Source organism: Tursiops truncatus, chromosome X (genome assembly GCF_011762595.2).
Source record: "Tursiops truncatus isolate mTurTru1 chromosome X, mTurTru1.mat.Y, whole genome shotgun sequence".
NCBI classification, from domain to species: Eukaryota; Metazoa; Chordata; class Mammalia; order Artiodactyla; family Delphinidae; genus Tursiops; species Tursiops truncatus.
The window spans coordinates 82,346,198-82,372,925 of NC_047055.1; the positions used below are offsets into that span (position 1 = coordinate 82,346,198).

The 26,728-nt window shown below is 47.2% G+C and overlaps 1 protein-coding gene across 3 annotated transcripts; it reads right to left on the minus strand.

Moving 5' to 3' along the window:
* Nucleotides 1-1,278: 1,278 nt before the first annotated feature.
* Nucleotides 1,279-26,689, minus strand: GNL3L (G protein nucleolar 3 like). 3 transcript variants are annotated; one of them, XM_033849788.2, is made up of 16 exons: nt 26,585-26,689; nt 24,283-24,351; nt 17,802-17,842; nt 16,864-16,971; nt 16,012-16,128; nt 15,189-15,272; nt 14,523-14,658; nt 13,497-13,600; nt 11,619-11,763; nt 9,504-9,591; nt 8,844-9,018; nt 8,615-8,757; nt 8,170-8,306; nt 6,290-6,417; nt 3,200-3,419; nt 1,279-1,585 (listed from the first exon to the last, which is right to left on the minus strand). In XM_033849788.2, the coding sequence occupies exons 2-16, from the start codon at nt 24,299-24,301 to the stop codon at nt 1,503-1,505; spliced, it is 1,728 nt and encodes a 575-aa protein (XP_033705679.1). In that variant the 5' UTR covers nt 24,302-24,351; nt 26,585-26,689; the 3' UTR covers nt 1,279-1,502. The 3 variants fall into 3 exon arrangements, with proteins under 3 accessions (XP_033705679.1, XP_033705680.1, XP_033705678.2); XM_033849789.2 differs by lacking the exon at nt 26,585-26,689 and adding an exon at nt 26,512-26,532; XM_033849787.2 differs by lacking the exon at nt 26,585-26,689 and adding an exon at nt 26,349-26,368.
* Nucleotides 26,690-26,728: the final 39 nt, after the last annotated feature.

The window sequence follows — 26,728 nt, forward strand, 5'->3', positions numbered from 1 at the left end:
GTACAATGCAGAGGAAAGGGACTGCATAATGTTTTTATCACACCTGGGTTCCAATCCTGGCACCACCACTTAATATGTTGTTTTGGGTACTTCCTGACAACTTTGAGCCCATTTATCTTTCATATGGGGAGACTAACCTCTTACTGGCAGAGCTGTATTGAAGGCTAAAGAAGGTAACAGGTTTTCAGGGTCTGGTTCAGTTTGTGCTCAAGCAGTATGTAATTCTCTCCTCTGGCTGCCCCAGAATGCAGAAGTGGTCTGCACTTCCCTGCCAACCATCCTGCAACCAAGGGCCTATCAGGCCATCACACGGTTCCAGTCTCAGGATTTGAATAGGGTGACAGCAAGAGAGGCAAGGCTAAGATGTGGCTGTGGATCCACAGATGATGTGGAAGTTTGGGGTGGGGGGCAAAGCCTGCAATCTAACACCCATTCCCTTCAAACATGTCCAGTCTCAGGTAGACTGCTAGGAACTGAGGTCCTATGCATAACCCAAACAACCCCTGGTAAAGTAAGATACTGTGTTTCTGTTGCCATCATTTACCCTAGTCCCTTTCTGAGGGGCCCTGACACTGCCTGGGTCTTTTTCTGATGGAGTATGCTCCCCCAGAAGAGGTGGCTAATATTTTTATGGGGTATAATGTCTTCTAGACACCAGAAAAGGAGTTTGCTGGTATACCCCTGATATAGCAGCTCTTGAGGATGCAGCCTATGAATAAATGATACCAGAACTCTTTTGAATCATGGAATTCAAATGCTGGTGCTGGGTGAGACGGGGTCACACAATGACGGGTCCCAGCCAGAGTGCTTCAGTTCAAGCAATTCCAACTCACAGTCTGCCCAGAAATGCCCCACAGCAGCAACCTACCAAGAGGTACCTTTCTTCCCCTTTGTGTAAACAGGCAGTGCTTACCACACCTCAGCACCAGCCAGGCTTGTGTGTTGTCTTCTTTCTTCTATTCTATCCCTAAACCCTTCCAGAGACTCAGAAGGCTCATCACTGTTCCCCCTACTCCTGCTGCCACCCAAGCGAGGATCTGTGGGCTTGGGTGGGAGGAAGATGTGTGACCTGCAGCCCATTGCAGGGATGGCTTGCTGCTGAGCTTTGTTGTAGACTGGTAAAGAAATCATCACCCCCACCACCACCGAGGAAGCCCCAGATCTACGAGCAGCCTAGCCTCCAGTTGCATGTTTAGCTCTCCAAGAAGGTTTTGTGAGGGGTCGGCCCTCCAACCAGCCCAACCTATAAGGTGGGGGATAAATTGTTAGCATAAGGGATCTGCTGATAATTTTTTTTTAATTTCTCTTGAAAACAGTACAGATTAAATAAGGGTATTGGGTTTGTCAGTTTCAGACACTTGGGACTTTTTTTTCCCGGAGAATGGAGGGAAGGGGGGTTGGGGGAAGGGGCTCTTTTAATTTCAGGGAGAAGCAAACCATTTCATCTGTTATTTCCACTGGAACTGATGCTTGGAGTGGGGGAAGGAGGTGAGATCAGTGGATCAGTCACCAGCACTGTCATCAGCATTGCCAGAGAGGTCAAGGGCGGACATCATGGAATCAGACAGCTTGCTGGCGAGTTTATCTGCAGATGGAGAAAAATGGGCAGTCACTTGGTGGCTGGCTTGCCAACAGGAGGCCTGCAGGAGCTAGCCTACATTTACCTTGGTCTGCACCAAACTCCCAAACTGGCTCCCTAACCGCCCCCTCCCCACCCAACACTAAACAAAACAACTGGTGAGCTAATGGCAGCCACTGCTCAGCCTCACAGGAAGACCCATTTGTCTACCTATGAAATGATCACCCCAAAATAGCTTGTATCTCAGAGTGTCAGAGTACTGAGCTTCAAGTATTTTTCTCTTCCTAGTATCAAAACAGCTGTTTTCTTTTACTGTGTTGAACTTATTAGCACTCTGCCATGACCCTCAAAGCTCTCACGGCAAAGGGGCAGGATGGCAGTAGGGGCTTTGAGCCTGAATGCTCACCTCCATCCTCCAGCCACACCTTATTGTTCCTCAGGATTCCCCTCAGACATCACCTCCTTCTGGAAGCCTTCTCTGATCACCCCTACCCCACCACGACCTCCAGGCTGGGTTAGGTTCCCGCACTGTGCTTTCTATGTCTTCACAGTGATCACTTTGTGTTGCCAATGTCTGTTTTCTCGTCTCCTCCCCACTCCCCAATAAGACCAGCAGTTCAAGAGCAATTCATCTCTGTATTCCCAGGACTCAGCGTGGAATCAGGCCAAGAGCGAATGGTTATGAACATAGTCTAGTTCAAAGAACAGGGCTCATGGGATCAGTCAAATCTAGGTTTGCATTTTGGCCCCATCAAATACCTTGAGTGTGTCACTTAATGTCTCTGGGCCCCAGTTTCCTCACTTAACAAATGAGAATAAGACTTTTGCAATGAGTTAGTGAAAATTAGTATAGCATGAAGACCTAAATGGACCAGCCATACAGCAGACCACCATTGAAATGAAGGGAGAAGTTCTTTTGTGAATTGATGGGGAAATATCTATAATATATATTGAGTGGAAAAATGATGTGGCAAAACTATATGTTCAGGAGACTAGCCTCTGTCTACAAAAAGAGAACAAAGAATATACAGATATTTGCCTGTGTACCTATCTCAGGAATGAGATACAAGAAATTAACTGGTTGCCTCTGGAGGGATGCCTGAAAGACTGCGGGATTGGAAGGAGACATTTTATTGTATATTCTTTTGTACCCTTTGTATTTTGAATATATCGCCTATTGATAAAGTAAACATATATAGCCTGAAAGCTTCTTAACACATAGAAAGCAGGTGATAAATAAATGGTGGGTATTTGATACATAAAACTAGGCCAGTGGTTCTCCAAGTGTGGTTCCCAGAGGAGCAACATCACCACTAACTGGCAACCAGTTAGAAACACAAATTCTCAGCGCCCTGCCACCCACCCACCCAAGGTCCAACTACTCAGTTAGAAACTCTGGGGGTGGGTCCCAGAAACCTGTGTTTTAATAAGCCCTCCAGGCAATTCTAATACAAGCTAAAGTTTGAGAACCACTGTGCTAGCAGGTAAGCCTCCTAACCCCTCCCTGCCCCCTAACCCTGGCCCGGGGCTGGACATATGGAGATGCTCATTCAGGAGCCCCTAATTAAGGCCTCAGGTATGTTCTTTTTGGAGCACAGGGGTGTGGTCAAGTGCCCCTACCTGTACGCTTCTGGAGCTTCTTCTTATTCTTCAGGGCAGATGCCAGAGCCTGGCCCTGCTGCAGGGGGTCTGTCTCCATGATCCTCTGTAGCATCGGGCGGCGGTCCACTGGGCAGACATCCACTGAGCTGTTGTTCCTGGGGTGAAGGTCCACATTGCGCTTAGCCCACCCCATCTGATGACGGTTTGGATTGGTGCAATACCCAGTGAGATCTCCGATCTGGGGAAAGAAAGGACAACAGTGAGGTCTGGGCCCCCAGAGTACCTCCAAAGACTTCTGCAGAGGAGGCAAGGACAGGCTTGCATAAGAACAGGAGCCTTGGAGCCACACAGAACTGATAAGCTTCAAGTCTGGCTCCACCACAGACTAGCAGGTGCTTAGTTATCCTTTCAGCCACAATTTGCTCATCTGTCAAATAAGGGTGGACAGTAGGTAGCTTGCATGGCTTTTACAAGAATAAAATGAAAAAGCAGAATTACTTGTCAATGACAATTGGTATTCAATGATTCTTTGTTCAAGTGACCCTTCAAGGTCTTACTCAATTTAACAAATATGTTCTGACACCAATTTTGTGCCTAGCTCTGTATGGGGAAATGTTGGAGAAATGGCTCGGATGCAGTCCCACCTTCAGGAAGCAACCAGGCTAAAGAGGAAAAAACCCAACCACACCTCAAGTTAGAATGTAGTAAGTGCCCACCAAAGAAATGCAGCGTAAGTGATAGAGGCTGAGGGGATGGTGGTGGTCAACATACTTCTGCTAATGGAAGGGTCATTCCTGACTGAACACTGGAAAAGCAGAGAGCATACCTGGGCACCCAAAAGGGTGTCTATTTGGCTGTAACAGAAGGTACATGTGGTCAGTAAAAGGTAATATTGACAGGAAGCTCACTATGTGCCACGTACGTTTCTAAGCATACACATATATGTGTGTGTTATACATATACATACATATGTATATGTATACATGTACTCACACACACCTGTGTATTAACTCATTTAATCCTTGCAACAATGTCTTTGACAAACAAGGCACGTAAGGTCACACAGCTAGTAAGCAGTAGAATAAATGAGAACCCAAGCAGTCAGGATTCTGTATGTATGACTACCTGCTACACTACAGTGGGTAAAAGGCAAGGCTACCACACTGTACAACTACGGGGTTGCAGGGGTGGGAGGGGGCACCATTTACAACATAGCACTCCTAAATGGAGTTGTGCAATTGAGTGGCCCTACTCAGGGCCCTGAACCTGAGCCTAGAATTTGCAGTATGGAGTAGGGAACTACTGCTGGTCCTTGAGGAAAAATGGTATGTTCTGGGGCTTATGGGCTCAGTGAGAAATATCAGGGGATGGCCTTAAACTCACAACTTTAAACTGATTTTCCTGTAAGCACTGGGGGGACTTTCGAAACTATGTGAAGATGGGAATGGCGTGATTCCTACCACTGCCCCAATGCAGGCCTCATCATTTCTTACAGAGCTCAGGCAACCGTTTCCTTCCTGGACTTCTTACCTCCACTCTGGCTCCTTTCTTTCCAACTTGATTTTTACCCCAGCCACTGGAGTGATAGTTCTAATACATAAACTTGACCATGTTGCTTCCCTGCTTAAGAAACCCTTCCAGATATTATATAGCCATCAAAAATGAACGACAGAGGATTTCCCTGGTGGTCCAGTGGTTGAGAATCCGCCTTCCAATGCAGGGGACGTGGGTTCAATCCCTGGTCGGGGAACTGAGATCTCACATGCCGCGGGGCAACTAAGCCCACGTGCCACAACTACTTAGCCCCCGCATGCCACAACTAGAGAGAAGCCCTCGCGCTGCAACGAAGAACCCACATACCACAGTGAGGATCCCGTGTGCCACAACTAAGACCCGATGCAGCCAAATAAATAATTTTCTTTTTTAAAAATGAAGGACTGTTCTTTAAGTAATCATGTGGAACAATCTACAAGATGAATTTGTAAGTGAAATAAGCAATGTGCAGAACAATAAAAACAGCATACGACTATTTGAATTGAAATAGATCTGTTGGGACTCCCCTGGTGGCTCAGTGGTTAAGAATCCGCCTGCCAATGCAGGGGGCATGGGTTGGAGCCCTGGTCCGGGAAGATCCCACATGCCACGGAGCAACTAAGCCTGTGTGCCACAACTACTGAGCCTGCGCTCTACAGCCCGCAAGACAAATACTGAAGCCTGCACACTTAGAGCCCATGCTCCACAACAAGAGAAACCACTACAGTGAGAAGCCCATGTACTGCAACGAAGAGTAGTCCTCACTCACCACAACTAGAGAAAGCCCACACACAGCAATGAAGACCCAACACAGACATAAATTAATAAATAAATAAAATTTTTTAAAAAAGCATTGAAATAGATCTGTTATCTGCTTTTATATATATATGTGTGTATAAAGATGGAGTAGCTCTGAAAGGACACTCAGGAGGGGGCAGGGTGGCTGGGAGAGAGAAACAGGAGAGAGATTTACTTTTACTGTATACCCTTTACCTTTCCTTTTTTTTTTTTGGCCACGCCACACAGCTTGTGGGATCTTAGTTCCCCGACCAGAGATTGAACCCAGGCCCTCAGCAGTGAAAGCGTGGAGTCCTAACCACTGGACCGCCAGGGAATATCCTACCTTTTCAATTTTATACCATGTACCTAATCAAAAAAATATCTTAAATAAACAAAATGGGAAAAAAATTTTAAACCCTTTGCCTCCCCTCCCCCACAAAACATAAACAACTTTCAGTGTTTACCTATTACCCATGGTTTAAAGTCAAACTCAAGGCCTTCAATGATCTGACACCAGATTCATCTTTCCCTGCCTCTACCCTCACTCCAGTCACCTCAGACCACTAGTGATTTCTGCAAAATAACACGCTCTCACCCTTTTGGGTCTTGGCACGCGCACTGGCTGAGCCCCTGACCACAGGTTGCTGCCCCCCTTGCCCAGAGAATTCCTCAACCTTCAACCCGCATCTCCCCAGTATTATAGGCGGACCTTGTGGGAGCCAGGTGGAAGGGACTGACCATTTCCCAGAGCCCGGGGTAGAGGAGAGTGTTGCCATGAAGAAAGAGAACAGGTACCTTATACACCGTGGTTTTATTTTCCATGGCATCTGCTATTTTCACCATAGGAGAATGGAGCCACTTGATCTCCATTTCGAGCGGGTCCATGTCACCCAACAGCTCATCAGGTTCTCCAGTGGCCAAGCCTTTAACACAATAAATACCACTGTCAGGGCCCTGGCTCCTCCCTGCTACTAGCCCCCTGGTCAGGCCTCAGTGGAAAGGATATGTGGACGCTGCCCAGGGTAGTCAGGAGGGAAGGCTCTTTTATTCCTGCTGGGAGGCCACATGACAAAGGATTCAAGATGTGGGTTTTGCAGTAGGGTACTCGCCTGCTGGGAGCTGGTCTTGGAGCCTCAGCTTCCTCATCTGGAAAATGAGAATGCCACAAGCCCTATAACAAAGGGCTGCTGTGAATTACAGCAGAGGGTACCTGAAATGCACTGGCCTGAGACACTGCTCTGTAAATGGCAGCTACTGGGATTCCCTCCCCAGGACCGGGCCTCTCTCCCTCTCTCTCTGGTGCCTTGCCTAGAGCTGGCCTCCAGTGCAAACCACAAATGTGTCCATTGCCCTGGGCCTCTAATCCCTAATCTTCAAGATTCAACACTAGGGCAACTAGGAAATTCTCACTATTAACCACTCCCTCTTCTCAATTTCCGGGACCTCTATCTTTTGCCAAAGTACATTCTCACTGCCAGAGCCCTGCTTGCCCTCACACACAGCCAGAGTCAAGCATCATCATAAAAATGTGAGCACTAATTCCTCCCAGCTACCCACTTAATAGAAAAGCAAAGTTCAGAAAAAGGGCTGACTTGCCCAAAGCCACATGGGGGTAGGCAAGCCTCTTGTCCTCATTTGTAATCCAAGCACACTAAAAGGCCCAGAGAAGGAAAGCTACTGGCCCTCAAGAGAAACAGGGTAACTAGAAGCCAGGCCAGCCAAGGCTTTCTCCACTACCCCAGAGTGTCCACAGACAGGCCCAGAGATCACCGGGTACCTTCCTTGGGTGGGATAGAGAAGAAAGGAGCCATCAACCAGAGCTGCAGATGGTAGAGTATCTGAAGAGAACAAACTTCCTACAGGAGTTTCTGAAAGTCATACCTCTATACCTCAACAAATAACCATCTTAATAACAGCTAATATTTACCAAGCATGTACTATATGCCAGGCAGTGTTTTTACATATCAAATAAGTCTTCACAACTATCTTATCAGGTGGGTGCTACTGTCCCCATTTTACAGATGACATCATTGGACATGGAGAGCTTAAGAACTTGTACAGCACCACACAACACTCAAATTTTAATCCAGGCAGTCCATTCTTTTAACCACTTAGATACTGAGTTGGGAGAATCTTCAAAACAAGGCAAGAGAGCTAGTTTGAATGCCACGTCTGCCTGTCAATGACCATGCACCATTTAGCAAATATCACCTTTCTGTGTCTCAGATGCCTCACCTGCCAATGTGGATAAAAGTAAAAATCTAGAAATGGACATGCAATGGCTGTGACAAAACCTGGAGCAAAATGAGAGAAGGGGTTTTTGAGAGGAGTATCTCAGTCCACTCCAGGCCTCAAGAGATGGGGAAAGGAACCTCACACTTCGTAAATACCTCACCATGTTCCAGGTACTTTGCTGATTTTTTTCCTATCTACCAAGAGCCCACAACCAGCTGCCTCCCTACCCCACCCCACCCCCATATTCCCATGACCCAGATTACAATTCTCCACCTTGTGGGAAAAAGACATTAAGGTTAAAGCTAGTTAAACAGTTTTCCCCAAGTCAGAGTAGAGCCAGAGCAGGGGGAGGTCAAATGTAGGACCTGTTGTCAGGTCTGTGTGGCTCTACTAGGGCAGGACCAGGTGCCAGGCAGGCCAACCTACTCGCCCTTACTTACATTCCATGGTGTCCTCATTGGCCTGCTCAGTATCCTCAATGTCGAAGACCTCAGTCATCTCCTTAACGATCTCAGCACTGAGATGGGCAGGCAGAGTGTGGGTGGAGGGTGGGAGTGTATAGAAGCTGATCTTCCCGCTGAATTGGGAGGTGGGAAGAAATTGGTGATCTCATTAAGACAACAAATGACCAATCAAAGAGAGAATGAGTTCTCAGGTCAGAAACAGTGAGGGTCAACTAGAAAACCCAGACAGTTGCTTCTGAACAAGAGGTTGAGCTGCTGGATAATCACTGGGCATAAGTTGCCAAGCAGGATGTGACCTGGTGCCTTGGACTTCCCTACCCAAGAAGTTAGGCTGCCCCGCCGCTGCAGTGAACACAGATGATCCCCTTCGTGGAGCCTGACTCCCAGCAGGCTTCACCCTTACACCTAGCCCCCTCCTCACCTCACCCAGTCAGCCAGGACAGCTTTGGCTGCCTGCTCCTGACTGTATATGCCCCCCTTCTTCTTCTTCCCCAAGCGGTGGGCCACTGCAGTCAGAAAGTGCTCAGTGGTCTGGAACCCAGAGACACCGTAATAGCTGGAAATCTGGTGAAGAGAGGAAGAAGAGAAATCATGAGGAAGAACGAAGGGCCCTTGGAGCAGGGTAGGGCATAAGCAAGAGGCCCGCGTACCTCCTCCAGGTTGCAGCGCTGAAGAATGGTCTCCACTGGGGTCACAGGATCCGCCAGCTTCTGCACATGAATGCAGTTGCACAGGATGGTGCCCACCTCCGAGTTGGGTCCTGGGACAATGCCCGGGGCATCCAGCAGCCTGATGAATTTGTCCAGGTAGACCTCCTGCATGAACCTGGGGTGGGAGAGGGGAGATATGAGGACACAGGACGGTGATAAGCCCAGATGTGCCTGGCATCCTCTAGGCTCCAAGCACCCAGTTGAGAGAAGGGGTGGGACAGATGGCACACAGGTGAAGGCGGAGAGATATGGGGTCTGATTCCAGTCTAGCCTCCACCACCGGGGACTGAGCTGCAGGACCACAGGCAAGCTTCTGACTCTCTGAGCCTGTTGCTTCACCGAGGAAGTGGAGCTGCTTATTCAGAGCCCAATCTTGCATGGTGTCGGGAGGCTTCAAGGAGCTAAGTGGGGGAAACACCCAGCTGGGTGCCTGACCCACAGCCAGGGTGTGCCAGGTAAATGAGGGCTATTAGTGAGACTCCCATGCCCAGGGAAGAATCAAAGGCTGGTCCAAGATAAGGGACAGGGGCTGAAGGCGTGGGAGTTGGGGGAATGGTAGGGTGAAGGATCTGTGAAGTGGGGGAGCAGGCAGGTGCTTACTTGGTGATCCCAGGAACGGCTCCCACACTGCACGCACGGCTGCGCTTCAGGCTATTGATCAGGCTGCTCTTCCCAACATTGGGAAGGCCTACAAAGGAGCAGCAGATGGCTCAGGGCAGGAAGGGTCCTCAAGAATATCTGGGACAGCCTGTGTGTGGGAGGCCCAGGCAGGGGCAGTGTGACCAGGCCATGGGGGAGCCAAAAACAGAGCCTGGCCTCCTGCCTTCCCATCCAAGGCCCTGACCAACCCCCTCCATGGTCTTTCTACCCCTCTCCTCCATATGTGAGCAACCTGGCTAGACGTGTCCCTCTTTCTAGATGTGGCACTCACCTCCTACCTACAAACAGCCTGGGAAAGACGCTCAAAGCAAGGCCTCTGTGACAAAATCCAGTGGAGGGTGGATACTGGGAAATGTTGTAAGACAGAATCATCCATCCTGGTATATAATTCACCTGGCAGGGGGTGGGGGGAGCTCATCTCCAGATGTCAGTCTCTGAGCAGCTTTCTGCCTGTGGTGCGTGTTTTTTTGTTTGGGCATCTGTGAGCACCTCTCAGCCTATGGATGTCCTTGTCTATTTCTTCCTCACTGGGTCTCTCATTCCCACCATTCTCTTTCTCTGTGTGCTAGAACTTACACATGTACTGCTCCCTCACAGATGTGCCTGTGTATATATCCCTCATGTATAGAAGTCTCTGTATATCTTCTGTCTCTTGGTTGTTCTCATTCTAAATACCACTGCTTTTCCCATTTGTCTTTCTCACTCCATCTTTTTCTCTATCACATCTTTCTTTGTCTGTGTATCTCTGTGTATCTAAGCACCTCTTTCTCTGCCGGTTTGTCTCACTGTATCTCATTCTGGCCATTGTCCTTTCTAATTCTCCCCACCCCACCAATTCTACCTCTTTGTAATTCCCTCTATGTCAGCTCCTCTCAGCTCTTTCTGTACATGTTCCTTCTCTCCATGGGCTTGTCTCTCTACATGTATGTCCTTCCGTACGTGTTCCACTGTGTCTCTTTTTCTCTGTGCCTCCCTAATGCCCTCTGTATCTCTATTTCTCTATATATACATATATATCCGTCTCATCATAGACGTGTATCTGTCTCTGTGACTCTGGGGCGTGACTATGTCTGAGGGTCGAGTGTATCCGGGCACGTGTCTCTCCGTGGCTCTATTTCATTGGGGAGGGGAAGCGGAGTTGGGTGAGTGTATGGGAAGAGCTTGGTCTGCATGTATTTTGCCTCTGGGTCTGTACATGTCTCCATACATGTGGATGTGTACATGTGTTTGTGGATCTGTATGTGTGCATAGGTCTGGGGGTGCATTCCTCTGTGTCTGCATCTTTGTTCCTGCCTCTATGTGTATCTCCCTCTGAATCTCTCTCTATCCCTGTGTTTGACTCACTCATTCTTTCCTTGGGTATACATGTCTGCCTCTCTACTTACATGGGAGGGTCTCTAGCCCTCTTATGTTTCTCTGCAAGTCTCTGCGCACACTTCTTTGTGATCATATCTCCCTCTCTCTGCATGCCTCTGTCATTCACATCTGTCTTCCCTTTCCACTCCCCACCAATCCCACCATTTGGCTTCTCAAATCTTCTGTGTCTACTCAGGTATGCAAATCTATACCTTTTTCTCAGTGTCCACCTTCACTTCCTCTCCCTGCGGGTCTATCTCTGCCTCTCTCAATTTCCCTGTTCCCTTCCCACCAGCCTTCCCTCAGTACCCTGGGTTCCAGGTTTGAGCCTCAGCTCTGCCTTGTCTCACCCAGGGCTGAGCCCTACAAGTCCCTTTCCCTCCTCTGAGCCCCAGTGTTCTTATCTATGAAAGGGAGGTGTTCACCCCTCCCTCCCACAGCTCTGGTAGAATGAGATGAGGCCAACTCCAAGCCCGGCCCCGCACTTTTGGTCCATGGTTCTAACACTCAAACCATGGTGGTGATCCTGAGTATGCCTTCCCACGTCCACCTATCCAAATTACAAATCACAAGACCCTTCCTGAACAGTTCCTCTCCTCCCCCCACAAAAGTAACATGAAGTTCCCAGAATCCTTTGCCCCAATGAAGCCCCTGCACAAGGAAGAAGCCTGGGTCCCATGACCTCCCCCAAGGCCTTACCCACAACGCCCACACGGATATGGGTGCGCACTTCACCCAGGCGGCAATAGTTCCCCAGAACCCTCATGAGATTTTCAGCTCCAAAGCAGGCTTTGCTCTTCAGCAGTGACTCAGAGGCTTGATCCACTGGCACACTGCAGCGATTCTGGAAAATGAGGGGTATTATAGAAGAGGCATCAGGTGGGAGATGTGGTCTCAGCTCAGATTTCCAACTTTCAGGGCCGCCTCCCTGTGATCACTGAAACCCCCAGCCTGAAGCAGAGGGCTTCTCACATAGGCCCTGAATACCTGCCATTTCCCTGCTTCCACAAGGCCTATTTTTCCACTGTCTTTGCACCTCCAGTCTTCTCTGTCCCTGCCTGTCTCTTGCCTCCCTCAGCAGGGGCAGGATAGCATCCTTGCCTCTAGGCAGGCCAGGTTTGAGTTCAGCTCTGCCTCTCACAGGCGTGTGCCTGGCAAATTCTGATTTCATTCTCTGGGCCTCAGTGAACCTCGCCTACACAGTGGGGACGTTTGCCTCCCTGTCTGTGGAGAGAAGAGATGGTGCCTGGCCCACATAAAGTCTACCTTCCCTTGATTCCTCACACAGGTCAAGGTCATTTCGGCCTCCATCTCCTTACTCCTGATGCTACCTCCTCTGCCTACAATGCCCTTTCGGCTCTTTTTCTGTCCTTACTTACCTACCACAGTACTTCAAAATAGGAATTGACTTAAATATCTATTAATAAGAAACAGATTAAGGAGCTATATCCTTGAAGTGGAACACAAATGAAAGAAAACTGTTAAAAAAGGATGCTTATCACATTTTTGCCATGAAAAAGGCCAAAAAATTATAAAGGAGATATCATGTTTCTCCCAGATGAATAAAGATTTAAATGTTTAATGATATCAAATGTTGGCAAGGGTGTAGGGAAATAAGCCCTCTCACACATTCATCTATCCCATTAGTGGGAAGATAAATTGGTACAGCCACTGAGGGGTGGGGGTGGAGGAGGTGGGGTGCTGGGGAGCAATTTGTCAGTGACTAGGAAAATGTAAAATGCAAAAAGCCTATGACCCAGCCACTCTACCTCTCAGTGCCCAACCTACACAAACACTTGCCCACTAGCCAAGACGTGTAAGAGTGCATGTTGTAGTACTGGTTATAATGATAAAAAAAAATTGGAAACTAATTTTATTTAGCATCAAAAAGGTAGAACTCTATAGAAAGATCTTCAAGGAAAAAAAAAACAAAATGCAGGATGACATATATGATACTCGTAAACACTATTTTCTCTTTATAAACACATCCACATATAATATAAAGCACAGAAAAACATCTGGAAGGATACACACCAAACTAACAATGGTGGTTACTTCTGGATATGGATAAAAGAGTTTGGAATTAGAGGTACCAGCGTAAGGATATTCAAGCTTCCATCTATACAGTTGACCCTTAAACAACACGGGTTTGAACAGCACAGGTCCATTTATACGCAAATTTTTTCACTAGTAAATACTATAGTACTACATGATTCGCAGTTGGTTGAATCTGCAGATACAGAACTGCAGATATGAAGGGCCAACTATAAGTTATACACAGATTTTCCATTGTGCAGAAGGTGGATGTCCCTAACCCCTGTTTAGTTCAAGGGTCAACTGTAATTGTTTTTATTTTTTCTACTTTATTTTTTTAAATAAATAAGTTTTATACCTGGTACAAAATTGAAAAAACAAATGTCCCCCAGGACCCAGTTTCTCTCCATCAAAGCAACAAATGTTTCTGTATACTTTAATATCTTACATTGAAAACACATTTCTATGTTAATGATATAATTAGAAAACAGTGTAGCCCCAGGCTACCCTGAAAGAGGCTAGATGTCCCTGGCCCCAGCTTACCAGGTTTTTGACCTGATGCTGGGTGCTGGCCTTAAAAGCCACAATTGGCAGCTCATTCCGAAGGTATTCCAGCCACTTCTCCACAACCTCCTTGGGGACCAGGTCTGGGGAAAATAGGAACAGAGAGGACTGGAAAGGAGAACATCACCTCGATGGCTCACTCTAAAGATGCAGCCACCCACATCCAAGACTTGGCCCACCTCCTGCCAACAGATATCTCCCTAGCACTGACAGTCCCTGTCCAGTCCCCAGGTTAGAGTTAGAAAGGACAGTCTAGTCTAGGGGACCAGTTGGCCCTCCCTGAGGAGACCTGTTTCCTCAAGGAGAATGGGTAAACAGCTCTATGGTCCTAGATGCCTTCCTTCCAGACCAGGGGGCCCAGGGTACCAGAGGCCTCCCAAAGACAGTGCTTCCCACCCCTCCCTGGATCATTCTAGGTTGGGCCAAATGTCAAGAATAACCTTGACAAAAATGGCTACCATTTATGAAGAACTGAACATGTATGTACCAAGCACTTTATCATTAATTCTCCAACAATCCTATGAGATTGGGACGATCACAGCCCATTTTACACCTAGAGAAGCAGAAGCTCTCAGGTGACATGACTTGTCCAAGATCCCAGAGAAAACAGACAGCAAAACTGGGATGAGACCCAGACCTGAGTGACTCGTGAGCCGATGTGCTCTTCTGCCCCAGTGTCCGGGTTCCAGCTTGGGAGAAAAGAGGAACTCTCCAGGGTTGGCCAGTCACAGATAAAGCTCAAAATGGCAAAAACAGGGGACTGAAAGGCAGACAGGCTTTAACTCCATTCCCAACTTCTGCTGTACTGTGTGTGTGGTGTGTGTGTGTTTAGACAAGTGACTTCACCTCTCAAATCCCTGGCTTTAAAAACTCAAACAAGAATTCCTACCTTGCACAACTGTTATGGATACCACTGAGTTGCTGGGTGTCAGGGTCTGGTCCAAGCTAGTTTTTCAACAAGTCCTGGTCCCTGCCTTGCCTTACCCAATACTGCCCAATACCCACCAATCTTGTTCAAGACCAGGACCAGCTTCTTGTTGCCTTCTGCCCGCAGGACAGTCTCCTCCATTTGGAAGCAGCGGCAGCCCAATGGGTCCCTGGCATCCAGGACTTCTAGAATCACATCAGAGTATTCCACCACCTGCAGGGCAGGGAATGAGGGATGAAGGCAGGGAAAGAACTGGGTAGCAATCAACAGGCCCATGAAAGAAGAGGTCTCCATCTTAGGAAAAACAGAAGCAGAGAGGAGACAGCACTGGATTGATGCCCTCCCTAAAGGGCCTTAAGAAATGCGCCCCCGGGACTTCCCTGGTGGTGCAGTGGTTAAGAATCTGCCTGCCAATGCAGGGGACACGGGTTCAAGCCCTGGTCCAGGAAGATCACACATGCCGCAGAGCAACTAAGCCTGAGCGCCACAACTACTGAGCCTGCACTCTAGAGCCCACAAGCCACAACTACTGAGCCCGTGTGCCACAACTACTGAAGCCCACATGCCTAGAGCCTGTGCTCTGCAATAAGAGAAGCCACCACAATGAGAAGCCCACGCACTGCAACCAAGAGCAGTCCCCGCTCGCTACAACTAGAGAAAGCCCACGCACAGCAACAAAGACCCAATGCAGTCAAAAAATAAATAAATGAATAAAGATTTTTTAAAAAAATGGGCCTCCATACCTTACGGAACTCCTTGTAATAAGCCTTCCTTGTGGCCTCATCATCCAACTGAGGAAACATATTTAATTCCTCCAAAACTTCCTCCTAAAGGGAAAAAAAGACAATGGTCCAGGGGAGGAAAGAGAGTGAGAGCTGTCTTTGGCAACCATGGGAGGCTGGGAGAGCCATGTGAGTCCCAGCCCACCAAAGAGCAGCTTGTTTCAGCCAACAAAGCCAGGAACTAGAAGAAGAAAGGATAGACCCACATGGTCCATGTGTGTGCCTATTTGTAAGTGTGTGTTTGAGCACCAGCTAGAGGCCTGGGATTGCACCTGAGTGTATAAGGGAGGAATGTAAGAGGGAGGTATAAGTGAGAAAAACAATCTATGGGGAATGTGGGATGGAGGAAGCAAAATGTGTACTTTATATTAGAAAAGGAACTTTAAGTTGGAAAGTATATATTCTGTGAGATGAGACTATATGCCAGAAAGGCAGTAAGAGGTCCTAGAAAGAAGACTCTTCTCTTAACTTTCCCCTCACGTTCTCATTCCTTCTCTCCCCCTGTCCCCTAGTCCAACGCCTCCCCACTCCCAGACCCCAGTCTTTGGGTTCCAGCTTGGGAGAAAGGACCTAACCAGGGTTGTCCAGTCACAGATAAGGCTCTTCACCTCCCTCTCACCCTCCCTCCATGTCCCTACTGTTTCCCGTCCTCTCTGAACTGATTCTCTACTCCCCCTCCAACAATCTCACACCCTTCCTCTTTCCTTTTCACAGATCAATGGCAAAAGATGCTTTTGAGCAAACCCACACCAGTCCTACCCAGGGGCAAAGACTGCTCTCTTACCTTGCGCTCAAACTCCTCCTGGCGTCGCAGGACATCCTGACAATAGCTTTCAATGGTCCTGCGTCGGTGTCTCTCTTGCTCCCGGGCAGCCTGCTGCTTCTCCCTCATCTCCTCAACCTAACAAGTGAACGCACACCAGGGCTGTAGCTGACTAGGTCTGCAGTCTAAGGGAGGGATGGAAGACCAAGAGTAACAGGGAGCAGGTGACAGAGGGAGAAAACAGTGTGACATGGCACAGGTGGGAGGAGCAGGGATACAGGAAGGGAGAAGATATGACAGCAAGAGATAAGGGGTTTGAGAGAAAGAAAAAGACAAAGAGATGAAGGAAGGGAAAGTATGGCAGACACTAATACAAGGAAGATATGTGAAGCTGAGAGAGAATGTGTTCTAAGTAGCGGGAAGCACTTAAGACCAGAGAGGAAAAGAAAACAAGGTCCTGGGATGCTCCATCATTTACAGAGCAGCAAGAGACAGCAGAAAAGAAAGGACATCCAGGAGAGTGAGATGACAGGAAAGCCAAAGTGAGAGTGTTTCAAAAAAAAAAATCATGGTCTCAAATGCTGAGAAGTTGAATAACATGAGGGAAGAAAGTTATCCATGAGTCTGATACCAGAGAACATGCTGGTGAGGCTGGCAGGGGTCATTCCAGTGGAGCAATGAGAACATAAACCAGACAGCCATGGACTGGGAGGTGAGCAAATGGACACTAAATCAAGTATCAAGGCAACTGCCCTCTCTTCCCCTTTCCACAAACAGCCTCAACAACCCTAACAGTTCTGGCCTTTGCCTTTCAACATTTCTGTAGACCTGGCAGTCAAGCCAGGCCCTCTCTCTCCAAGGGAAAGGGCTTACCCTCTTCTTCTTTAATTCAGCCTCCCGATTGGCATGATCATTGGAGTGAACAAACTGGGGAGCGGAGGCCACTTTGGTGGCTGCTTTCTTCCCATTCTGCTTTGCAGGCTGGTCACCACACAACAGGGAAAAAATGAACAGACTTAATGAACACATGGAAATCACCCTTCCCAGCGGGTGTTAAAGCTGCTCAGAAGTGTAGTTGTTGGGGAAAAGAGGAGAGAAGCAAACAAAAAGGGCTCTGTCCCCAGAGGTCTGCCCATCTGACTAGAAAAAGACCCTTCTTCCCCTAGCCAGGCAGGGACGTGCAGCCCTTGGAACAACAGTAACAGCATCACCTAGGCACTAGAAATACCAATTATCAGATGCCAAGACAGATCTACCAAATCAGAAACTCAAGGGTAGAGCCCAGCAATCTGTGTTTTAACCAGCCCTCCAGGTGATTCTGGAGGGCTAGTTAAAGTTGGAGAACCGCTGCTCTGACCCAAGTCCTACGTGTCCACAACTTTCCCAGCAGGACCAGAAGATCCAGGAGCTGGGGCCAAAGACTGTTTGAACCTCCCTCCTCTCCATGAGCAATAGGGACTTGGGAATTAGACAGACTCAAGTCCTAGCTGTGCTACCTTGAACCTAAGAACTTTCTCACTGAGGCTCAGTTTCTTCATCTAAAAAATAGGATGATGACAATCCCTAACCAAGGTAAACCAAGCACAAAGCAGTACATGGCTTGTGGTGGGAACTTAATAAATGCTGCTGCTTCTCTGCTGAAGCCACCCAGAGAGGGAGGGAAAGCCAGATCTACTGATTCCAATGCAGTGCTCTGTTTGGAGTCACCCAATATCTACCTGGTTTTGTGGGCCTCTTCTAGGGTGGGTAACCTGTTCCTGACCTTGTCGTCAACAATGGGTATACCTTACCTGAGCGTGGAACCAACTTACCTTCTTGCAGCCTTTGGAACTTTTACCTGGCTTTTTATTTTCTAAAGAAAGAAAAAAAAGCCATCATCCACCTACCCAACATTTGTTGAACCTTAATGGAGGTCAGGCCACACTGGGAACCTAAGGAAGCCTCAGACACCATGTCTGTCTAGGCGCACAAGACAGACACGGAGCTGGCAGCAACAGTGTCAGAGGAGGTGCTGGATATAAATGTTCGGGGTATTCAGTGCAAACTGAAACAATTCTTAAGGGAATCCTGTGAAGAGAGCAACTTGAAGGTGCGCTTCTGACTCCTTTCTCTCTTCCAACTTCTAGCTGGGGCAGCTCAACAATTTTGGCACCAGGCTGAGGTGGGGGGCTGGTAGCATGGGAAAGTGATCTGAGGGTTAGGGTTAGAGTTAGGGACCCTGGTTAGTCCCTGGTTAGGGACTCTGAGGAGTCCCAGCCAGCTAAGCCAGAGTAGATGCCCTCAGCACATGGGGAGAGAACTGTCCCTTCCTGCTGACCCTGCTCATGTCATTGCCTCCAAAGGGAATTGCGCTACACAGCTAAACTGCAACCTCCCTTTGATTTAAGGAGGAGAGAGTTCACCTTCTACAATCACGCCTTAACAAAGCCCAGCAACTTAAGGGGCCTCTTCCCACTTCAATGAGGAGTCCCGTCTGTCATCTCCTTCACAGCTGGCCTCTCAGAAAGAATGGCTTCCCTTAATTCTCACCATTTGCAAGGGGGCTAAAGGAATTCTTACAGGGGGAGGTTCTGGAAGGTCAGGATATATGCTACAAACAAATATAGGAGCAGCTTGAGATTATCAGAGAACAGGCTCCCCAATCACACTAGGTGGTTCACGCCAAAGCATAGTTAATGTAGGAAACAGAGGAGTTAAATACTACTGCAGGACTTCCCTGGTGGCACAGTGGTTAAGAATCTGCCTGCCAACGCAGAGGACACAGGTTCGAGCCCTGGTCTGGGAAGATCCCACATGCTGCAGAGCAACTGAGGCCGTGTGCCACAACTACTAAGCCTGTGTCCTAGAGCCCATGCTCTGCAACAAGAAGCCCCTGCAATGAGAAGCCCGTACACCACAACGAAGAGTAGCCCCCACTTGCTGCAACCAGAGAGTAGCCCCCACTTGCCGCAACCAGAGGAAAGCCCATGCGAGGCAACAAAGACGCAACACAGCCAAAAAAAAATTTTTTTAATAAATTAATTAAATAAATAAATACTACTGCAAGTTCTTAAAGAGATTCAAGAAGATACTTCAAATGAACTGTGTGAGAAAAAGATTCCCAAAATTTGATATTGAATAAAAATTCAATTGATGTAGTGAAAAACAGAACAGACAGACATCACTAATAACCAAATTAATAAGCTAGAAGGCCAAGGGAAGAGCTTGCTTAAAACAGGACAAAAATCCAAAGAAAAGTAAAAACAGGGGCTTCCCTGGTGGCGCAGTGGTTGGGAGTCCTCCTGCCGGTGTGGGGTACTCGGGTTCGGGCCCTGGTCCGGGAGGATCCCACATGCCCCGGAGCGGCTGAGCCCGCGAGCCACAACTGCTCGGCCCGCGCGCCACAACTTAAAAAAAAAAAAAATGTAAAAACAGAAAATGGAGAATGGACTCAGGAGAGCTAGTATCTAAATTAACAGGAGTTCCAGAAAGAGAAAAGATACAAATGGAGAAGCAATTATTTTTTAAAATAATAGATGAAAGTTTCCCAAGTTGAAAACAGGACTGAGGCTTCAGACTAGAAAGGCGCATGGAGCATCAAGATTAACAAAAGACATATGCCCTAGGCATACACTGATGAAATTTCTGAACTCCAAGGATAAAGAGAAAATCTTGTAAACTTCCAAACAGAAGGCATTCCCAACAAATGTGAGAGAAGCAGACAGCCTTCTCAAATCCACAATTCTGAACACTTAAGACAGAAGAATAACCATTACAAAGTACTGAGACAAGGGACCGTGTTCCAAGCTAAATTCCTATAACTGATCAATATTTCACTCTTACGTGAAGGTAAAAGACAGACATGTGCAAAGATTACCACCTGTGTTCCCTTTCTGGTAAAACTACTTGAGGAAGTATACCAGCAAAAATAAGTATAAAATCATGCTAAAGGTCTCACTTTGGAAGAGTAGGGCAAAAATAGTTATTTAACTTTGGTAAAGTGATAAAAAAAATTTAGTTATGCTTGATATAAATATGAATGCAATTACCAACGTAATTTTAAGTCCTGGTGGAGGATTTCTTTTTAACTTGTTAAACTTTTTAAAAGTAATAAGGGAATAAGAAGAAACAAACAAAAAATATAAAATAAGATGGTAAAAATCAGACCAAACATATTAGTTATCATAATGAATGTGAATGGGCCTAATTTCCCCATAACAAAAAAAAAATCAGATCCCAAGTCTCCTTTTCTTCCAAAGTACTCATGTTGCAATGAAAAGAATGTGAGGTTTGGAAGGAACCAGGTCTGGCCATTTTACTCAACAATTTCCATCGGCCTAACTTCCCTGGAAAATGAGGGCCTGCACTGGATACAGGCACACGATGAAAGAAAATACATCACTTAAAGTGGCGAAAAACGTCTGCTTCAGAGAGGAGAAGGAGAGGGGAGGAGAAGCGAGGAAGAGGGTAGGGGTGCAGTCACCACTCACAACACTGCAACACCCAGGAGCCGCTGTTACTCTTTTTTAATAGCTTCAGAGAGAAAACAGCTACCATTTTTTAGCCAGCCATACCTAGGTTCCTGTTCTGGCTCAATAACTACCTAGCTATATGACCTTGAAGAATTTCCTTAAATCTCTCTGACCACCAATATCTCCATCCACCAACTCTCATATCAATACTCAAAGGTGGATCTCTCCATTCATCCATCATCTCCCATACTCTCACCCCACTACATCCCTGTATCCCCAGCCTGGCAGTGACTCTGCCCCCATCCTCCATCTACCCCTGCATCCGACTTCCCACTATGCCCTCTGAAACTCCCACTTAGGAGATCAGCACTCCCCTAATTCTTCCATCTTTTCTTGGGAACAATTCCTCAACCTCCTGCCTTAATAGAGACTCAGCTCTCCCCTGAGGACACTGCTTCACCTGCAGGCTTGAAAGGTGGCTATTAATTTATATTAACATGAATACCTTGGAGCCAGTAGGTGCAGGAGGTATCTTGCAGACTCACCACTGCCAAACCAATTTCTCTCTCTTGTTAAAAAAGAGGGGGGAGGGGGGAATCCTACTTTTTTTTGAGACTGCTGCTATGCCTGTCACCTATGAGTCACTTTTCCTCTTTTACTGAAGCACCTAGCTCATAGCTTTTTTTTTCTTAATTATCTTTTTTTAATTTTTGGCTGCATTGGGTCTTCGTTGCTGCACGTGGGCTTTCTCTAGTTGCAGCGAGCGGAGGCTACTCTTCACTGTGGTGTACAGGCTTCTCATTGCGGTGGCTCCTCTTGTTGCAGAATACAGGCTCTAGGTGCACAGGCTTCAATAGTTGCAGCATGTGGGCTCAGCAGTTGGGGCACGCAGGCCCTAGAGTGCACAGGCTTCGGTAGTTGTGGCACGCGGACTCTAGAGTGCAGACTCAGTAGTTGTGGTGCACGGGCTTAGTTGCTCCGCGGCATGTGGGAATCTTCCCGGACCAGGGATTGAACCCGTGTCCCCTGCACTGGCAGGCAGATTCTTAACCACTGCGCCACCAGGGAAGTCCATAGCTTTACTTTCAACTGAACTCCTGCCATCATCAACCTGGGCAACTTTGGTGATCACTGGGCCCCTTCCAATGCTCAGGTTTCCCACTTCCTTGACATCCCCATTCCATGTAGCCACCTGCCCACGCATTGCATTGGTGACATCTATGATCATCATCTATAACTGCTTGTACTTCAGAAAGCAATCTCAGACACCCCTCTCAACTATCTCCAAGCACATTTGTTCAACCTCCTAGAGACTTCCAAAACACTGGCGCCACTCGGTTCTTTATTCAACGGCCACCCTATTTCCCTCCCTGTGCAGCTTACATTCCAGTCTGTCATTACGATGGATTACATACCTGTGCCACCAATCATTGATGGTTGTAAATCTTTTAAATGATAAAACGTACCCTCCTTTTTAATAGCCATTCAAAAACATACAACAGTTGAAACTGTATGTGAACACTCTTTCTAGGGCTTCTCAATAACCTTCCCAGATTTAATCATTATCATTACCATTTGGGTCCAAGGTATCTCTAGCCCAGGGTGCAGGGAGCTGCACCATGAAGCACCTCCCCCATCTTCCGCTGCAATCATCCTAGTTAGTCTGATCAAGACTTCAGTTGCAATTTAACAGTGAAAGTCTTTGTTTTGTGTGCACATGTAAAGTTTTTCTATTTAATTTAATGCTCACCATTTTCCCACTAATGCAGATATGTATGATTGTTCTTTAACAGGTAATACAGTCAGATGGTTCCAAAGTAAAACCATGTCAGATGTAGAAAACAAACTTATGGTCACCAGTGGGGAAAGCGGGGGAGATAAACTGGGAGATTGGGACTGACATATACACACTACTATATATAAAATAGATAACTAATAACGACCTACTGTATAGCATAGAGAACTCTACTCAATACTCTGTAATGGCCTATGTTGGAAAAGAATCTAGAAAAGAGTGGATATATGTATAAGTATAACTGATTTACTTTGCTGTACACCTGAAAGTAACACAACATTGTAAATCAACTACACTCCAATAAAAATTATGAAAAATAAATAAAAATAAAACCATGTATTCTGAGAGATCTCCCTCCCACACTTGTCCCTAGCCACTGCAGTCCCCTCACCACAAGAAACCACTTTATTAGTTTGTGATGCATCATTCAGTTTCTTTATGCAAATACAAATTTATATTCTTATTTCCCTCCATTTTCTCCCAGGGAAGGTAACATACTATGTACTCCTGTCAGCAACTTGCTTTTTTCACTTAACAAATCCTGGAGATCTTTCCATCTAACAGTTTTTCCATATAATAGTCTTTCCATATACTACTTCCTCATTTTTTTAAACTGCCAGGGTTCCTTTGTATGCATACACTCTATTTCACCAGGTAATTATTGTTTTTCATCACTATTAATAATTCTATTACCAATAAAAATTAATTAAAAAATAATACTTCTATTATTATCTTGTATTTGATATTCTTAAATAGAGTATAACTACTTTTGTTCACTTTTCTTGTGTTACGTGAAAAAATGATTATTTGCTTTTGGTATTAACATAACCAAAGTCTGATTCTTGATGAAATTTTTATGATTATATAAAGTAAGTGAATTTTTTTTCACCAAGCCCTACATAGGCAGGGCCACAATTCACACAGAATACAAGGCCACTGGGTTGCACAATTCTCATCCAGTCTATCCAGTGTGCTATCCAAATGTTATCATTTTCTGCTTGGGCCATAGCAGGATAAAGGCAGGGAAGCACAGAACCAGACCTGTCCTACTGCCTTTGCCTTCCCTCTTTTAAGGAAGAGTCCATGTATCACATTTGTCTTCTCCCTCTAGGCTGTAAGCATCATGGTGGGAGGAGGGGGGGATTGAGTTAGCACTATTAATTGAGACATTCTAGTGCCTGGCATACAGTAAGTGCCAAATAGCTATGCCTGGTCATGCTGGGCCCTTGGGACACAAAGATGAACCAGATGTCAGTGAGAAGTTAACAGTGTTGTGAAAGAGACAGACCCAATCATAGAGTCAACAGCCCTGGTTCCTGTGGGTACACAGACAAGTAGAAACCAAGGGAGGAGGTTAACAGGAGGGATTCCCAGAGGAAATGATGTATAAGTTGAAATCTGAAAAACAAGCAAGAGTTATCCCATTAAAGGATGAGAAGGAAAGGGAAAGAGTCCTGAAGGCAGAAAGAACAGCAATGTATCCACACTGTCTGTTTCATAGGTAAGAAAAATCCAAAGCTCAAGAGAGATCAGACAATAATTCAGTGGCAGACAGTGTATGCATCCTCTGAGGGGCTAAACTCCAAAGAGAAATGAAGGCTGAATCTTTAAAGCTAATACTTACAGACCACTTATTATGTGCCAGGCACTGTTCTAAGTGTTCTACCTATTTTAATTCATTAAATCCTCACAACAACACTGGTAGGCAAATACTATTACTGACTGGACAATTTACAAATACTGTGCGTCTGGACAATTTTTTTTTTCTTTTTTTTTGCGGTACGTGGGCCTCTCGCTGTTGTGGCCTCTCCCGTTGTGGAGTACAGGCTCCGGACGCGCAGGCTCAGCGGCCATGGCTCACGGGCCCAGCCGCTCCACAGCATGTGGGATCTTCCCGGACCGGGGCACGAACCCGTGTCCCCTGCATCGGCAGGAGGACTCTCAACCACTGCGCCACCAGGGAAGCCCCATTCTGGGAAATTTTTTAAAATACTATGAATATTCATTAAAGCTTAGGATTGGGAAGAAGTGGTAAAAGAAACTCACTGTGTCTAAGTTTCACCATGATGACTAGCTTGAAAGCAGGTAGATTCAAATCTGCAGGCTTTTTTTTTCCTGTTGGAATGAGAGAAGAACAAATTTGAAGACAGAGAGAGGAACCACAATGCTATAAGCCCCTTCTGAGCCCCCTGAAGGCAAAATAAAATGTTAAAGAACATGATAAGGAAGCCCTAACAATTAGAGGAATCTGAGAGAAGGGGTTATATTGGAGCTGGCACCTGGTATGGCTGAGTATAATTAATTATAATAATAATATTACAGGGAAGGTAGTGTCACACTACCCAATGGGAAATTAGGTCTAAACCTCTCTTCCTGGGTGGAGTCAGTGCCTCAATGCATCAGATATAGGATACCCCAGGTAAGGGACTAGCACTAAACCTCTCTAAGGGGAGAGTGGTATGCAAGGACAATCTGTTTCTACAAAGGGTATTAACTGCACCTCTTTTCCCCAAATAGGGGGTTCTCATTTACCCTGGAAGTGGGAGGAAAAGACATATCCCAGGAATCTACCCTGGGGAAAAGGGACCTCAGAATAGGGCTTTTTATCTGTATGTCTATGTGGACTGAGGTCAGTGCAAAATCTTGGGGGAGGGGGGAAAAATGTGCACCTGTATGTATGGCTGGGGTCTGTTCCTTGGTGACAGGGGGGAGGAGGGCAGGATGCCTTTTGTCACTCTACTCCAGGATACAGAGGAACTAGATAAACCGGCACAGTGGCTGTGTGCATCTCCGCTGCATGGGAGAGGAGCACAAGTCTACATCTGTAAGTTGTGCAGGGACCGGGGCTGGGGGGTACTTTGAATCACTTTATCCTAGGGAGGGCCATGAGATGGGACTGATATACCAATCTCCACTACAAGGTGACATTAGTGCCATGCTAACAAAGGGGGGAATTATGCAGCTTTGCATGAATGGGGTCTGCACCTTGCCCGCAGTGGGTTACTCTAGCCCCTTCCATGGGAGATGGGATGGGGCACGATCTGTTTATCTCGTGTACGGGTTGAAGTCAGCAGCGTGTTAATATTGAAGGAAAAGGACCTCTGGTTCTCTGCATGGGGGAGGGGGGAATGCAGCTATACATTCAATGGAACGGCCCTTACAGTAGGTGGGGGGGGGGGGGTTCCTGTGGGTTTTTTTCCTGGATAGGGAGAAAAAGATCTGAGCTCCTCTACCTCGGATAAGGGGGTAGCCCATATGCACGCACTATGGGGTGATCAGTGATGTCACTGCTTCTCAACATTGGAGGGCACCTCTCTGCTCCCTTGGGGTCTCTCCTTTCCTACAGTTGGTGATTCTAAATCCTTGGGGAAGGGGGGAGAGGAGGGATGATCTGTGTCTACCTAAAAAAGAGAATAAATCTGAGCCCTTCTTCCCCGGGTACCCCAGGAGAGGCAGTTCTGACTGTCTCTTCATGGGTTAAGGTCTGCTGTTGTTTGCTGCAGGGCATTTTTGGGTCAAGCCTTTACAAATTCAGTATGCCAGCACCTGGGGAGGAGGTGGTGAGATCTGATTTTCCATAATGGGGACTCACTCTAGCCTAGAAGGGGTAAATCTGCGTGCTTCTCTGTGGGATGAGACTTGTGCCTCCAAACACATAGGGAGGGGTGGTCTACCGCCTCTGCAGGAGCGGGGGCGAGACATCCGTCAATTAGTTACCCGGGGGCGAGGTAGGGAGGTCTCTAGGTCTTGACGCTAAGGGAAGGAGGCTCACTCCTCTATATATTAAAATTTCGGAGCTCCTCTATTCTGGTCGTCAGGCGGGGGTGGGGGTAAATACATCAAAGCCTCTGCCTAAGGGAAAAGGTGTGCACTGAGGTGGATCTGTGTGCCTTAGCGCCAGTAGAAATCTGCGCCGTTCAGCCTCGTGAGGAGGGAGATGTGTCTCTTTACGGGTGGGGTCGATGTCGCCACACCTTCGGGGTGTCCACGCCTGTCTACACCGGGAAAATACGGAATGGAACCTCACTACCCTAAAAGGAGGAGGGCACTCGACGCTTCTCCACACAAGTGGGGTCTGTAACTCTCCATACAGTGTGTCCAGGGGTCTATACCTGTCCAGATGAGGTGCGTCCGTGCCCCTCTACCCCGCAAGAATGTGTTTGGGCGCATGTCCACAGGCGAGCAATCCCTGCCTCTCATCCGGGCCCTTCTACCCTGGAAGGAGCCCGACTCTTCACCTCTCTATTCCAGGGCAGAGGGCGCCTCGGGTTTCACCTGAAATAGTTGATCCTTTCGGCGCGGCCGGCTGGGTGAGCGCTCACCACGAAAAAAGAGAGTCGTGCCTTACCTCCACTTCCGGCGAAGATCTGAGAAGAGAAGACAGTACAACACTGTCAGCCCACAGACTGCGCTCGCAGCATTAGACTTCGACTTCCGGATCCCAGCCTCGCTGTGAGCGTACCCGGGGGCGGGGCTTAGGATTGACAGCTCG